The sequence below is a fragment of the Mus musculus genome, chromosome 3 (assembly GCF_000001635.26).
Source record: "Mus musculus strain C57BL/6J chromosome 3, GRCm38.p6 C57BL/6J".
Taxonomy (NCBI): domain Eukaryota; kingdom Metazoa; phylum Chordata; class Mammalia; order Rodentia; family Muridae; genus Mus; species Mus musculus.
The window spans coordinates 146,031,306-146,047,431 of NC_000069.6; the positions used below are offsets into that span (position 1 = coordinate 146,031,306).

Here is a 16,126-nt window from a genome sequence, read left to right on the forward strand (position 1 = left end):
TACATATGAAGGCCTAAACTAACTGAAGCAACTGAAAAAGAACCCAATTCAAGGCCAGTGCTGGCTGATTTTAAATTGACATATAAAGAGGCAGTAATCAAAGCTGTAGAGTACTCACACCAACCTTAAATCCAGGAGTAGACTGAGGTGGGCAGCAAAGGAAGGCCAGTGGGAAAACGACGATCTTTATATACAAAATAAAAACTGAGAACTGCCCACCCATACCTCAGATCACATGTAAAAGTTAACTCAAAATGAGTCACAGATCCAAGTATAACACCCAAAAGTCTCAGCTGCGTGCTGGTGGCACATCACACGCCTTTGATCCCAGCAGGCAAAGGCAGATAGACCTCTGAGTTTGAGACCTGGTCTACAAAGTGAGTTCTGGGACAGTCAGGGCCACACAGATAAACCCTGCTCCCATGCCCAGCCTTCCAAATTCCCAAAGCTGAAAAGCCTCAGACTGCTTGAAGAAAACCTTGGAATCTGTAAAGATTTCTCACGACACTGAAGGCACGATAAAATGACTTCACGTTGTAAAAGAAATCCTTCTAGGGGTGGAGAGATGGCTCCTCGTTTAAGAGGGTCTCACTGCTTCTGCAAGGGTCCCAGGTTTGATTCCCAGGACTCATACGGCAGCTCACAGCCAGCTGTAACTCTTGTTCCTGGTGAGTCAAGTCTCCTGGCCTCCTCAGGCAACAGGCATTCATGTGCTATACAGACATACATGCAAACAAAACACTCATCACCGCTTATTAAAATAAGTACTACTTTGAAACAATCTGTAGCGATGGCTATAGAGATTATTTAGGTTCTGGTCTTTGTTAAAATTGGGGTCAGGACCGGATATGGCCCAGTGGGTAAAGGTGTGTCCCATTAAGTCTGTCTGATGGTGTGAGTTCAGTTCCCAGAACCAACATGGTGGACAGAGAACAGACTCCTTAAACAAGTACTGGTGAAAGGCTCCGTGAAAGCACCTTGTCCTTTCCATTTTAGAAGCACATATGACCCGCATTCTGATGGCCGCACTTTCAGACTTCCATCTATGGAGATGTGGACCCTTCCCACAACACAAGCCCAGTTTTGTCCCACGGGGGCCCAGTAAACTTTGATTATGAGGACATCTTCCTTGATGATTTCCGAGCTCCTTGGCAGACACAGTTCTTTATCATTGCTTGTTATGAGTGGGCAGAGAGTGTGTTTTCTGTCCTTCCATCGATAGGTGTGCCAATTTCTTGCACATATTAGTGCCCATCTCTCCTCTCGTTAGGACAAGAGGTCAACGCTTTGTCTTTGCGGCAGGTTCAAGAGCACGATGCTTCTGAGCTCCCTGGAGACCAATGTGTCCCTTAGCTCTGTAAGCCTGACCTTCAGAAGCTGACAGATGACGACGAGAGCCACACGGAGACAGTACATGCCATCAGGAGTGTGTTGTCTGCCCTTGCTTTTCCCAAGAAGGCATCTCTAAGGAATGTGTTTTCAGTACGCACTTCAGGCTATAAACCAGCCTAACCAGGAAGAGACATGAGAACTGTTAGGAGTTCAAAGCTAATCTGAGCAACTTACAAGCAGAGTGAGACTCTGTATCAAACACTAATAATTTTTTATATTAAAAACAAATAAACAAAAAAACCCCAAATAAACAAGTCATTTCCTTATTGTTTTCAAGGGTGACTTTTTATTTATCTAGAGGGAGGCCTCTTTTCTTTTTTCCTCCTCTCATATGTTACACCCCGACTGCAGTTTCCCCTCCCTCTTCTCCTCCCAGTGGCCTCCCCACCTCCCCTCTCCTCCAGATCCACTCTTGTTCCATTTCTCTTCAGAAACGAGCAGGCCTCCCAGGCTGTCAACTTAACACAGTATAACACGTTATAATACGTCTAGGCACAAAGTCTTATATCATGGCTGGATGAGGCAACCCAGCAGGAGGAAAAGGGCCCCAAGAGCAGGCAAGAGAGTCAGAGACACCCCCACTCCCACTGTTAGGAGTCTCACAAGAGCACCAAGCTAACAAGCATAACAGATATGCGGAGGACCTAGCACAGACCCATGCAGGCTGCATGGTTAGAGTTTCAGTCTCAGAGTCGCCATAAACCCTGCTTAGATGATTCTGTGGGCTGAGTTCTACTGGTGTCCTCCACCAGAGGGAAACCTCTTATGTAACTCTTTTTTTTTTTTTTTTTTTTTTTTTTTGAGACAGGGTTTCTCTGTATAGCCCTGGCTGTCCCGGAACTTACTTTGTAGACCAGGCTGGCCTCGAACTCAGAAATCCATCTGCCTCTGCCTCCCGAGTGCTGGGATTAAAGGCGTGTGCCACCACCACCCGGCTGTAACTCTTGTTTTATGCTTTTCAGAGAATGTAATAAGCGAACAAATAAAAGATTTCTCAGCATTTCCCCCAATTTTAGCATTTTTTAAAATGAGTTTGGGATAAGCGGAAATAATAGTCCTAAACACATTGATGCCCCAACCCCTGAGCCTGCAAAATGTTACTTTCTGGGGCAAAAAGTATTTGATGGATACAACTGAGGAGTTTGAGTTGGGGAGTCTCTCTTGTGTTCGCTAGTGGGCCTTGAAAATGATCATGGATCCCCGTGAAAAGGGGGCAGAATGTCTGACTATAGCAAGGAAAGACCAGGCAAAGAAGGACAGAGGTCAGAGCCTCATCCATGACCTAGGGTTCGCCAGCTGCTTTCAGCCATCCTCAGAGCAAGGACCTCCAGAGGCCGTCAGTCCTGTTGACACCTTGTTTGGGGTCCATGAGACTCACTTGGGATCTGACCTTGAGTTCTAAAGCAGAACAGACCTGGAGTGTTTTAGACTGAGTGAGTTTGCAATACTCCATTAGGGTTCAATGCTGAGGCCTTCTATGGGCCATAATGAAAATTTGTTCCCTGTCAAGCCCTCTGGTTCTATGGATGTATGCATAAGTAAGATTTAAATCCAGTATGCATTTAAGATCTGTATATTATATTGCGAGCAAGAAATAATCAAGCAAGGAGGAAAAGGCAAAAAAAAAATCATATTTTCTATATAAACTGCAGTCAAATAAAAAAACTGGCAAAGTAATCCCTCTTGCAATGATTTCTATTATTGATACCCAAATAGCTTTCTCAACATATAAGACATATGCACAATATTTATTTTATTCTGTTCTATAATGTGGTTATTTGAATAGGTAGCTTATTGTCTCTTAGAGTGTATTATTAAAGGCAGGGATTCACTGCACATGATACATCTTTATATTCCTTTCCAAGACAAAGTAAAAGAAGAAATAAATTCGCACTGCATGTGACGGGTGGTTTCCAGTTATTGGTACATTATAGATAAGTACCAGTTATCGAGAATGCACTATGTTTCAGACAAAGGAATTTTATATATTCTTATTTTAAAGATATATCATTTATTATATATAAGTACACTGTAGCTGTCTTCAGACACACCAGAAGAGGGCATCAGATCCCATTACAGATGGTTGTGAGCCATTATGTGGTTGCTGGGAACTGAAATCAGGGCCTCGTTGAAGAGTAGTCAGTGCTCTTAACTGCTGAGCCATCTCTCCACCTCTATTCTTTCTTCTTTATTTCCCACAAGATCTGTGTGAGGTCTTTTGCCTAGGGTATTTTTTGCTATATAGTGAACCATCCTCAAACGCAGTGGCGTAAGTCCAAGTGTGGGAATATCTGTCAGAGATAGGATTCACTGGGGTAGTTTGAAAGATCAACGTCAGCTTCACCGGATAGCGTGTGGATTTATATATGCTGCCCACTGGAAACTATCTGGGCCAGGGCCAGAACATCTGTGTGTGTGTGTGTTCTCCTCATACCTCCCTAAAGTGCTTGGGCCCATGGACGAACTTAGGTCTAACAGGAACACAACCACAAGGTCCTGTCTAATTTCCAGAGTAGGGGAAATAGCGTGGAGTCTTGGAGTGGGAGTGCCGAGAACACATGAAACAGGACCACTGCTCTGTCCACCACTGCGAGCTTCAGCCACCTCAGCAGCTCATTGTGATTAGCACCCAAGCGTCTAAGTGACTCCAGCACGGTAGCCGTGCTCGCGTCTCAGATGCTGACCTCCAATGCTAGCCCATTGTTGCATCCATTTGTGCTCGCTGAACATTTGTGGCCACTATTTATTCTCTCTAGGAGGACTATATTTACCATTTTTTCTGAACTATGTTGATACCGTGGTGTTCAACAAGGCAGTGGCTCACTTTGCAGCACCTTCGGTGCCTCGCTGAGTTTTACCAATGGGACAGGAACAGTAACTTTTTTTTTTTTTTTTTTTTTTTTTTTTTAAAGCAGAGGTGACAAGCTAGCCTGCTAGCCTGGGAACCTGAAAGCTGAGCAGAGTGGGGGAGAGAATTCCCAAAGGAGTCAGGTGTGCAGAGCAGCAGGGCTGTGGCAGAGCAGCAGGGCTGTGGCAGAGCAGCAGGGCTGTGGCAGAGCAGCAGGGCTGTGGCAGAGCTCACTGGGCAAGCAGAGGCCACTGCACGGCTAGGTGAGGGGTGACAGACTTCGGAGATTCAGATCACCCCAGAATTCAGATTAGTTCAGTGATGTCAGCTTTAGTGTTGCAAGTTTTAAAACGTGGGATTTGAAGTGGCGTGAAGACCTTGGCGCGTGACTCGAGCTGGTTTAGATTGGTGAATACTCTTCCAACCCGCGCACCCACAAGTAAACTTCAGCTTGGAAAAAGTTTCCGTTTTAGACTTTTAAGATTTTGTAGTGTTTTTGTTTGTTTTTCTATATGTAGGTTTAAGTCAAATTCCTGATTTAGTGCTTGTACGTGCTCTAACGAGGCAGAGCTGTTGCGAGTCTACCTGAGTTTCTCAGCGTGGACTAGACTACGGCATTAACAAATAAACCCAGAATGCTTGGTGATTTAATATGCTGAAAGGTAACCTCCCACTTGTTAAAGTCTGGTGTGGGTTGAGAAATGTTTCTCTGTTTATAAATGATGGCATCTCCAACGCATGGCTGGAGAAGTTAAAGTTGGGGGACTTAGGGAACGGGTGGGGGGTCAGGTCAGACCTAGAGGGGCATTCTGTCTTTTCTACCCACACCCTTTGGCTAGAACTCTGTCACAAAGCTCCAGCACACCTGGGGCCAACAAACATGGACACACAGATATAAAGAAACAACCCGTTTCTGCCCTGCCCTCTCTGCCCAGCACGAGTTGATGGAGACTTTGTTTCAGATTGTCTCATTACACCATTTCTGAGGAGCATTCCTCCATGTTCCCTCTTCAGAGCCAATAGGTCTCCATGGGGTTTGCTTTTTCCTAGTGCCTGGCTAAGAATGGCCTGTTAGAGAAATATAAACAAACACAAATCTAATACTCTGAGAACTTAAAATACAGTCAAGAGATTATTAGACTGTCCCCTTGATGACAGAGTTGGGAAGGCTATACAAAAGTCATCCTACCTTTTACACAGCAGCTGTCTCTTTTGTAACAAGAAGTTTGATTTGTTCTCCTTTGTCTAAGTTTCAGACATTTGGGGCCAGTAACAGTTGAAGCAAATCAATTACCTATGCACACATGCTACATGCTTGTTCATCCACTGGGCGTGTGAATGGAAGACCTCGGTAAGTTGAATGATAAATGCTGACTCTCAGGATTCACACCACAGCAAAAACTATAGCATAGCAATTGTAAGCAATCTTTCTTTGGAGATTCAGGTCACCGCAGAATTCAAATTAGTTCCGTGTTGCTGATATGGCCGCATATGCATGTTATAGCACTACAGAGCAGTTTCTCACATTTTATAGAGTCTTCATAATTCCATGTGGTAGGACTTACGTGTTAATAGAGAAATGGTCACGCAGTGATGGCTCAGTGGGGAAGAGCGTATGCTGTCTGAGTAAGAGGGATGAAGACCTGAACTGGGATCCTTGGTGTTCATGTAAAACAGCTGGGCGTGGTGTAAGCATCAGCCGCCCTGCATTGGGAAGCAGAGTCCCGAGAGAGAGAGAGAGAGAGAGAGAGAGAGAGAGAGAGAGAGAGAGAGAGAGAGAGAGAGAGAGAGAGAACGCAAGCGCAGGCCAACCAGCCTGGAGCATCTCATCAGTGAGAGATCCTCAAGGCAGCAAGGTGGGAGGTGATAGGAGAAATCGGAACTCGACATGTGTGAACATGAGTAAATGCACACTCCTGTGTACCACACATGCACACACCACAGATACTGCATGTGTGCACACCCACACACCACAGATATTGCATGTGTGCACACATGTAGACACACACATCACAGATACTGCATGTGAACACATACACCCACCCACAGATACTGCATGTATGTGCACTCATGCACACACACACACACACACACACACACACACACACACACACACGCACGCACTGTCCCACACCGAGGCTTGAGAGTAGTGGGGTTAGAATTGTATAGCCTTTCTCTACACCGAGAAAATTCATGCCTAGTTGAGAAGAAAGTGTGAAACTTTTTATTTTATACTTTTCTCCTCTCTCCTCAAGAAGGGAAAAGTGTGGCAGCCGTTCATGGCCACATTTGAGCTGGGGCTGAAGGACGCTTTTCCCTCTGTCCTCCCCACTCCAGTGCACTTCCGTGGTGCAAGGAAACATAGCAATAGTTATTTGTCAGTTTCAAGCCATATCATATGGGAACAGATAGGACATCCAAGAGCAGCTGCACCGGCCCTCGGGGAGCATCCCGGGTTGGTTTAGCTGGCGTGCGGGTTTCTGTCCACTGTAATCCTCAGCGACAGCTCACAGGCCGTGCAAGGAGTGGACTCACGAGACGGCCTTTTATCTGACCTTCACTGGGATTCAATTTCCTGGTGTGGATGCAGCTCAGTTACCTAGTAGCTGCCCTGGCAGTGGCAGCCTAGCAACAACGTAGAGTGTCACCTACCCCTGCCCGTGCTCAGGGGCAGAAGGGCACAGGGAACCGTTAATTATTTACTACGGTGGGTTTGCAAACCTGCGGAGGGCATGGCCACCGTCCCCTGCAGTTAATTGCTTTTTCATCTAAAATGCACAGAGAGGATGTGCTTATCTGTGGGCCTGAATGGATCGTGGCTTAATTACACATTTCTTGGTGAGCAGAAAGTAATTTGTGAAGCTGAATGATAATTACAGTTAATCTAAATAATCAAATATTGGATGACTAGGTTGGGTAGTGCGTGATATTCTAAGAGAGAGAGGGAGAGAGAGAGAGAGAGAGAGAGAGAGAGAGAGAGAGAGAGAGAGAGAGACCCTTTAACACGAGATAACAAAGATCAATGATTAGGGGACAGTGTAGCTTGTCCAAGAAGATGAAGCTGAGCTTTGAGTTCAGTCTGCTGGGATCTAGAGCCCCTTTCTTTTCACTACACTAAGGCAGACCAAATGAGTAGAGGGAAGAAAAAGAAGATTTGAACTGATCTAAAATACAGGTGGAGGGTGCGGGAGGAATGGGCAGTGTGGGGTGGGGGGTGGGGGGGTGGGGGGGGGATGCAGAGCCGTGGGGATGAAGGGGAGGCGCATCCATATCACTCACACCGGCTGTCCCTAAAGTTTCACTGCCTAGACTGAGCCTCAGCTCAACTGAGTTCTTTGCTGGGGTTCAGCAGGTCTGTCGCCTGCCAAATGAAGGGTCTGGGCAGAGAAAACGACATCGGCTCGTGGGGCTGGACAGCTTCGGAGAGAACTTGTTCTACTGAAGGAGGTGACATTGCTGACTTTGTGGTGTCCACGGGAGGAAGGGTATAACGGAGAGGATGCTGGGTGGCTGAGGGGCTGCTTATCTTATTCCATTCTTTCCTCTCTCCTTCCACCGGTACAGATCTGCCTCAGATTCGTGTCTCACCGAGTAATTCAACCTCCCTGGATGAAGTTCAAGCCAGGATGGCTGAGAGTTCAAGACCAGCCTAGGGGTTTGCTGTCCTAAGTAACAATAAACTCCAACCCCCAAATGCTGCCTGATAGATCTGTAGCTTCAGCCTGGATGCTACCCTCACAGAGCTCAGTAACTGAAAGAGCGCGCAGCTGGGGGCGTGCCCATCTCAGTCTGATTCCAGAGTCTCCTTTCCTCTGTTAACCCGACCTGTGAGCTGTGGCTCCGTTCTCTGTCTTCCCTTTGCCCTTTAGTGGGCCTCTCAGTTCTATCCTCTACATCCAGGGCCTTCTCATCTTTCACCTTGAACAGGTACCCATGACCCCTTAAGAGGATTTCTTGAACCTCTTAAGAGGATTTCTGTCCAGGTGACTCTCCGTTCTAATCCATTCCTAATCTTCTCACAGAGAAAGTGGGTTGTGCCGACTTCCTGCTTAGCCCTTCTGCTAACCCCCCCTCACAAACTGAAATCACCCTCCTTGTGTGGGCGGGGTGATGGGCGTTTCCTGTGTGGCTCCTTGTTCTCCTGCACCGACTTTTCCTGTGCTGGTTAAATGAGTGCAGTGTCCTTTCACATCTTAATGAAAGCTCTCAGCTCTTTGCCAGTGTAGTGGTTTGAATGAGAATAGCCCCTACAGGCTCTTATGATTGAATAGCTAGGTCCCTAGTTGGTGGAACTCTTTGTGAAGGATTAGGAGGCGTGGTTTTGTGGGAGGAGGTGTGCCATGCCATCTCATGGTTGTGTCTCAAGAGGTGAGCTCTCAGCTACTGCTCCCTGCTGCAGTGCAATGCTCATGAACTCTAACCCCCTGAAGCTGTGAGCCCCAAATTCAGTGCATTCTTTTAATAAGCTGCCTTGGGCTAAGCTGTATTTTTGATGCCCTTCATCAGGTAAAGGAGGTCTTCTCTGTAGCTGCTAAGAACGTGTCATTGCCCCGAACGTTGTATTTTAGCAGATGTTTCTCCGTCTACTCAATCTCTGATTCACTTTTCTACTGTTGATCAATTTTCTTTTCCTGGATAAATCCCCCCAGGTTTTCCTTTTGAACCCAAACCAGTATTATCCTTTTGAAAATACACTTCTGGTTTTGGTTCGTGAGTATTGTGTTTAGAACACAGCCCTGCCGCCTGTGCACTGGCTTGGGGGAAGCATTCCTTTTTGGAGAGGTGACCAAAAGCAATGTGATGGGAAGAAACAGCGTTTGATTTCTGCTTCTGCCTGGGTTTGGGGGATCGTCTGCATGACCACAATCTGGGGAGGACACGGTGTCCGCAGCTGTGTGAGACTAGCAGAGGAAATGTATGTCCTTACTGAGGTGGCCACATTCTGCATACAGTTCAATAATGCTCAGCATGAGACTGAAATAGATTTGATAGGATTTAATTGTTTTAATGCCAGTTACATAAAAGTCAGCATTTACGAATAAACCTATATATGATCAGCTTGCTATCTTACCTTACATAAAATAAAACGCACACTCAGTAAAGAGAGGGAAGGCCAGCGGGGTCCCCCAGGAGCTGTCTTCGAGAGTCTTTGCTAATGTGAATCCAAGTAGGACTTCTTCTCTGAGACTTTGCTGAGGCCGAGGGCGAAGAGGACAGACTTCTCAAGATCCAGATAGCTCTCGTATTCCAACTTCAGCTCGGCCTCCATTTGCTCTTTTGTCTTTTGATAGATTTTCTAGGTGGGGACAAGCAAGACAGCTCTCTAAGCTTAGAAACCAAGAAAGAAGGAGAAGGAGCTGGGGTTTTTCAACAGCTGATGTGGCTGCTCTCTAGAAGGGGCTTGTGTGAGGGCAGAGGACAGATGGACAGGAGGGACAGTCTGATGTGCTGGAGAAGTGGGGACTGCAAAAACCCTGCTCTTCACGGTGCCTCTGTATAGCAATGGTTCTCAGCCTTCTGGTTGCTGTGACTCTTTAATACAGTTCCTCATAAAAAATAAATAAGATGATTTTTTGTTGCTGCTTCATAATTATAATTTTTCTATGGTTATAGGTCATTATGTAAATGTCTGTGTTTTCTGATGGTCTTAGGCAGCCCCTGCGAAAGGGACGTTCTACACGGCCCCCCAAAGGGATCACCATTCACAGGTTGAAAACCACTGCTATAGACCAACAAGCAAACCCCTCCTTCAGTCTTTCCCAGTGTCCTGCCTTCCTTGTGTGGCTGGAGGGCGGTCGATGACTTGCAGAACTGCTTTGTGCTTAGACTCGTAGCAGTGGTGGATAAACTGCTGGTGTAGAGAGTCTCTCGTCAGCGCACTTACACCAGTGTTTGTAGGTGTCCACAAGAGCAAAGCTAAACCAATCCGTGTGCGGCCGTGGGACTAGACAGAGAGTTAATTTACTGGGATCTCCGTATCCTTTGTCGCCACCAATGGTGGCTTTTGAAATGAGCCCTGTGCTTTGATTGTGCCAGTTTGTATCTATTAATAGGTGAAGTGCGCAGAATGCCACAGTATCCACATGTTGGCACTTCTCATGGAGAACAGGGCTCTCACTTGGAAGTTTACTTTGGAGGTCACCATGTGCTTGTTGGCCATGAAGGGACCACAGGTAGGGGCAGTTAGGAAACTGCGGTGACAAAGGGGCGGGGCAGGGGTGGGGCAAGCCTACGAGAAACAGAAATCCAGACCTGAGAGACTCGGATGAGACCTCGAGAAGAACGGTTTATAGAGTATCTAAAAGCCCCCAAGTCCAGTGGATGATAGAGGGCCTGACCCACAGAGAGAGGCTGAGGAGAGGGGAGCGGGGCCTGTGGAGTGTCATGTCCCTCTTCTGGCTGGGTGTAAGACGGATGTGTTCCCCACTTCTCTGTCTCAGGGTCACAGCACCACCCATCACACCTTCCCCCCCCCCCCGACGTCTATCAGCTGCTGTGTTGCTGTAGCAACTGCTTGATGGCAGACGGTCACATTATCTGAAAGCCTTCTCGCAATCACCAGAGGTGGCTGTTGGTGTTCCCATTTTCCAGATGGGACGACCAAAGCTCAGCCAAGATGGAAGCTTTGCTCCAGATCTGTGGGATTTCAGCCCATGTTTTATCCTCTTTGTTTGGTCCTTTTCGTATGGCGAGTTTCAGTACATCACTCGCCAGACATAAGAACTCCACACAACGCAAGAATTCATCTGTGAGTCTCTGTATCTATACTAAAGGACTTAGGAAATGCAGTCAATTAGAGAAAGAGGACTTGGACAGAATCTCATTATATATCAGGGCTGGTGACATGGCTCCGTGCATACGGTGCCAAGCCTGATGACCTGACTTACGGATAGGAGGACACTGACTCCCGTAAATTACCCTCTCAACTCCATATGTGAGCTGTGCACGTTCTTACTACCCGGAACACACCCCCACATGATGAGCAGACAGAAATGTGATAGAATCTCACTGTGTGCGCGACAGGTGGGTCTCACTCACGGTCTTGTAGGATTCTGATGCCCCCGGAAGAAAGGCATAAGCCTAAGGGAGCACACAGGACTCTCGTGGGATGGGCCCCAAGGCACTGCCACTGCCACCAAGTGGGAGAGAGAGGATGGCCACTCTCATCCGGAGAGTTCACTCACCGCTTTCTTCTTCACCAGTTCCAGGGCCATATCTATCTTTTCTTGCTCACGGATTTCTTTGCGCTGCTGGACGTATTCCAGGTGTCTGACTTCTCTCTCAAAGTAGTAGTTCACACTCGATACCTGTCAGAAACAAGGGCCCACGGTGAGCTCAGCCCAGAGGGACGCCCGCCCGCCCGCCCGCCCGTGGCCTTTACAAGGTTCTGTTCCAATGGCTGTTGCTCTGCAACTATGATTTCCACACATCATCTCCCTCAGTCGCCTGATGACACCAACCACCTTCTTAACCATAGTGGAAGGATAATGACAGAAAGCAACTCATCCTCCAGGCCAGTGGTCCTCAGCCTTCCTATCGCTGCAGCCCTCCAATCCTCTTCCTCACGTTGTGGTGACCCCCCAACCATATGGTTATTTTCATTGTGACTTATTTTCATGACTGTAATATTGCTACTGTTGTGAATCATAATGTAAATATCAGTGTTTTCTGATAGTCTGTGAAAGGGTCCTTAGACCTCCATGGGAGTTACAGCCCCACCCCCACCCCCAGGGGGGGCCTTGAGAGCTTTAGGTGACTGTGGTTTGAAGGTCGTTCATGCTTCTGTGGTTACATTCAGGTCCCTGCGACTTGCAGGTCCCTAGGACAGGAACAGTTATAGCTGGGAGGAGAGAACTGTAAAACCCTGCCGTTTTTTATAATAGAAATATAGAAATTTGTTCTCCCCGCCCCTTTTCCTTCTTACTTTAGAGACTGAAGTTGCATACCCTCAACTGAACATGGTAAACTCAGATAAAGATATTTATGGAGACTTGTGAGTGGCAACAAAGTCTTCAATGGCTGAACCATCTTTACAGCCCCTTTAAAGGGACTAGAGGCAAAGCTGAATTCTGGTCCCCAGAGGACTTGGCCCTGGGTCCTACGGACATTAGCAGAGAAACCATTATCGATGCTCCTGGGGAAGGAAGGCAGTCCAGGCCCGCCTGATGCCTAGCCGGAGCTGGACCGGCGCTGGGGCTCGCAGCAGACTGCAGTCTGTATAAGCCTGTATAAGTCTGTATATTTAAGCGGCGTGGACATTTATGTTTTTCTACTCTTTGGTCCCTTTAAGCCCCCATTCTCGCTCGGTGTTGCTCCGAATGCTTGGGTGGTCTGGGTAAGGTTGGGGCAAGCAGAGTATTGCCAGTTCAGATGGGGGGCTGGCAATGTGTTGGGGCTGGGGAGGATGACCGGGAGGTGTATGAATAGTCAACTGAGCTAAAACTCGGCTAGCGGTTGAAAATACCGACTCCCCGTGTCAGTTCTCCGCCCAGTCTGCCCTTCATCCCCTTGACTTCCTTCCCATCTCCTGTTTGGTTATTTTCCTTAGCATCAAACTATCTAATTCATATGATTAAAACATACTCTTTTATTATTTAAAATAAAAAGTAAATAAAATGAATAAAAATTTTATTATGTAACATTTAAAATTATCCAAATTAAAATAAGTCTCTCATTCTCTTGTAAAACAGAAGTTTTAAACATTTAGAACACACTTTTAAGATCTGCCCCAAGGGGAGGAGGCGTGGGATGTGGAACAGTCGGAGGGTGGAGAGGTGGAGGGCGGGGAATAAAATATGGAGTGTAAAAAATTAATTAATTAATTAGTTTTTAAAAAGCCCCCCAGCTGGGCGTGGTGGCGCACCCCTTTAATTCCAAAACTTGGGAGGCAGAGGCAGGCAGATTTCTGAGTTTGAGGCCAGCCTGGTCTACAAAGTGAGTTCTAGGACAGCCAGGGCTACACGGAGAAACCCTGTCTCGAAAAACCAAAACCAAAACCAAAAAAAAAAACCAACCCCCCCAACCCCCCAAAAAAACCCCAAAGGCTGGCAAGGTGGTTTGTCAGGTCAGGGTTTTGCTGCCAACCAAGTGTGATGACCCAAGTTCAGTCCCTGGCACCCACATGGTATAAGGAGAGAGCCAAGCTGTCCCTTGACTTCCACAAGTCTGCCATGGCAGGCACCCCACCCCAATGCCAATAAATCAACAAGTGTACATTTTAAAAAAGAAACATCCCAGCAACATTAAACTTGCAAAGTTGCAACTTAACTGACCTCATTCAAGGAAGGGTGACTTAAGGTCCAAGGGATTTCTAGGATGTGCAGTGTTCCGTAATAGTCAGCTACGGCTATAAACTGCTGCTTAGCTGAAAGATTGGAAAGAAAGAAAGAACGTGTGTGTGGGGGAACTCAACAAAGGGAAAAATCATCTCAAGAGGTTAGACACAAAATTCCGTCTAGTTTTTGTGGTTTCCGGGAAGGCCTGCTGCAATTCCCACGCCCATGCCCCGGGCAAGCCGTCAGATGCTCAGGACTGGAACCAGCCATTCTTTCCAGCTGATGAGATGAGAGTCAGACTCTGAGTCTCCACATCCTCCACCACCTCGCCTTGCTCTCCGGATGTCTGTATAAGGAGATGGACTGACAGAGGCAGGGGATGACAAAGGGCGGGGGTGGGGGTGGGGGCAGGCTCTGAGCGGAGGGCACACACTCAGTACACATGTCGAGAGCTAGCTGCAGGACCCCTGCGTGGGTGAGTTCTGGAATGCAGCCCCAACCACAGTTTTCCTGTGAGTGCACCAGTGTGTGTGGATGCCTGTTCTTTGTCACTTCCCCGATGTTTCTCTTCTCTCATTTTCAGGAAGGTCTGGTTCAAATTGCTGAGTCCTACACTCAGAACCCCAAAGGTACAAAGTCAGCCTTTTGTACCAAAGATAGGATAACATACTTTGGCTGTGCCTCACGGCTAGCCGGAAGCCGCACTCAGACATTCTAGAGACCCTGAAGCCCGAGTGTCTGGGTGGGGTGTTTCTGAGAAAAATCGTAAGAGTCAATCTTGTATCTATGGACTTTAGGAAACAAAAGGAAACTTCTTCCAGTAAAGGCAGACATACAGGAGCTACACAGAAAATACTAATTGGGCCGGGCAGTGGTGGCGCACGCCTTTAATCCCAGCACTTGGGAGGCAGAGACAGGTGGATTTCTGAGTTCGAGGCCAGTCTGATATACAGAGTGAGTTCCAGGACAGCCAGGGCTACACAGAGACACCCTATCTCAAAAAACCAAAAAAAGAAAAAAGAAAAAGAAAAGAAAATACTAATTGGGCCAAACGGGGTGTGTGTGTGTGAGAGAGAGAGAACCCTAAATAAAAAACAAAGGAAATAAATTAGTTTTCTGTAGACTCATCCTTGAATTTACGCTTGTTTGGTAGTATACTGCTATTTGTACACATTTAAGTCAGAGTCTAAGGCTTACATAGATACATAACCCTAGAGAACAATGTGCTCCCGTGAAGCGGGTTGCTTGTGGGTGTGGCCCGTGCACGGATCACTAAAGTGCACAATAGTTTAAAAACGTGGCAAAGAAACAGAACTCAATATTTCTGGAAAAGAAACATCCCCGAAGCAGCACAGGTTTAGGACCACTCTGTCAGGGATGGACGCTTTCATCCCGTGGTTCCAAGTCAGCCTCGGTCTGACCTTACCAGCAGTCTGGGGAATCACGGCTAATGAACTGGATCACGAGGGGCACGTGAAGGGAAGCAAGGGTGAAGGGAAAGGATGAGAATGTTGTTGAAGAAACAAAGGTTAGAGTGGAGAGCAGGAGAGAGAGGGAGGGAGAGAAAGGAGACAGGAGGAGGGGAGGAAGGGGAAGTGGGGGGAAACACAGGAGGTTTTCCAGGTGAACGTCAGAGCATTTCTAGGTCACCCAAACACATTGCTCCACGGGCTAGAGTGAACATACAGGAGAAGGTCCAGGGTTTGATGTAGGTGATCATGGTGATGCAGATATTCTGGGACTGGGCTGGCTCGTGAGTTTTCTCCAGGAGGTCCCAGATATCGACATTTCCGTCCTCTCGGCCGATGTAGAACACTCCAGGCCTCGTCAGGGACCAGTGTCCTGCCGTGTACCTTTTCGGTCCGCAGCACGTTTGAAGGAGCGGTCCCGTCTAAACACAAGTTCAAAAGACACATTGAAATCTTTTCTCTTTTTCTTTCTGTGACCATAGTCTTTCTTTCCTTTGTTTTAGAGTTTTGTTTTTAGTTTTTAAATAAGAGACAGAGAGACAGAGACAGAGAGAGACTTCCGAGTGTCAACCCCCCCCCTCCCCCCCCCCCCCCCCCCCGGTGTGGAAACGAGAGGGACAGCTTCATGGAGTTGGTTCTCCCCTTCCCGCTGCTCTACACAGTTTCTGGGGATCAAATGTGCTTCATAAGCCCTGAACAGCTTAACGTCTGCGCCATCTTGCCTGCAGTGCTGTGGGGTTTATATAGGACAAGTTATTTTCCTCCCTCTTCCCCTCCCTTTCCCATCTCCCTCCCCTCCCCCTCCCCCCACTTCATGACCTCCGAGGCTTTTTGTGCCCATGCTTTAAGTTCTTTCAGACCTAGGCAAACCCGGATCTTAGTCCTGCAAATCTTCTGCTAATCATGCCGGTTTTCTTTGCTCTAACTAGGAAACTTCCTTATTGGAAAAGTAAACAAACAAGAACAAGACAAACCCTACAGAGTATATTGTTCGAAAGTTTGCTGATGAAGACTTAAGCAGCTTTCAGCGTTACTCAATGGCACCCTGTGTACAAGCAATTGACACACGTTTCTTTTTAAAATTATTTGTATAAATTAGGGATCTGGAGGGCGGCTGGCTGTTGTTTGGTGAAAGAATATGT

At 47.2% G+C, this 16,126-nt stretch overlaps 1 protein-coding gene and 1 long non-coding RNA gene across 9 annotated transcripts in view; one reads left to right on the forward strand and one right to left on the reverse strand.

Annotated features, from left to right (window-relative positions):
- Positions 1 to 5,472: 5,472 nt before the first annotated feature.
- Positions 5,473 to 9,180, forward strand: Gm35409. 6 transcript variants are annotated; one of them, XR_376179.4, is made up of 3 exons: positions 5,473 to 5,591; positions 7,590 to 7,687; positions 7,805 to 9,180. It is a non-coding gene; the product is annotated as a predicted gene, 35409 (long non-coding RNA). The 6 variants fall into 6 exon arrangements; XR_376175.3 differs by lacking the exon at positions 5,473 to 5,591 and adding an exon at positions 6,961 to 7,078; XR_001784026.2 differs by lacking the exon at positions 5,473 to 5,591 and adding an exon at positions 6,961 to 7,078 and having other exon boundaries at positions 7,593 to 7,687.
- Positions 9,181 to 9,220: 40 nt separating this feature from the next.
- Positions 9,221 to 16,126, reverse strand: part of Wdr63 (WD repeat domain 63) — a 67,575-nt gene continuing 60,669 nt past the window's right edge. The window contains exons 20-23 of one of the 3 annotated variants that reach the window (NM_172864.3): positions 15,202 to 15,406; positions 13,513 to 13,604; positions 11,425 to 11,547; positions 9,221 to 9,536 (exon numbers count right to left, since the gene is read on the reverse strand). In NM_172864.3, the coding sequence (NP_766452.2) occupies positions 9,393 to 9,536; positions 11,425 to 11,547; positions 13,513 to 13,604; positions 15,202 to 15,406 (564 nt within the window). In that variant the 3' untranslated portion in view covers positions 9,221 to 9,392. Of the gene's footprint in view, positions 9,537 to 11,424; positions 11,548 to 13,512; positions 13,605 to 15,201; positions 15,407 to 16,126 lie in introns of those variants that run through there. The other 2 variants (XM_017319579.2, XR_867216.3) reach the window with 2 other exon arrangements.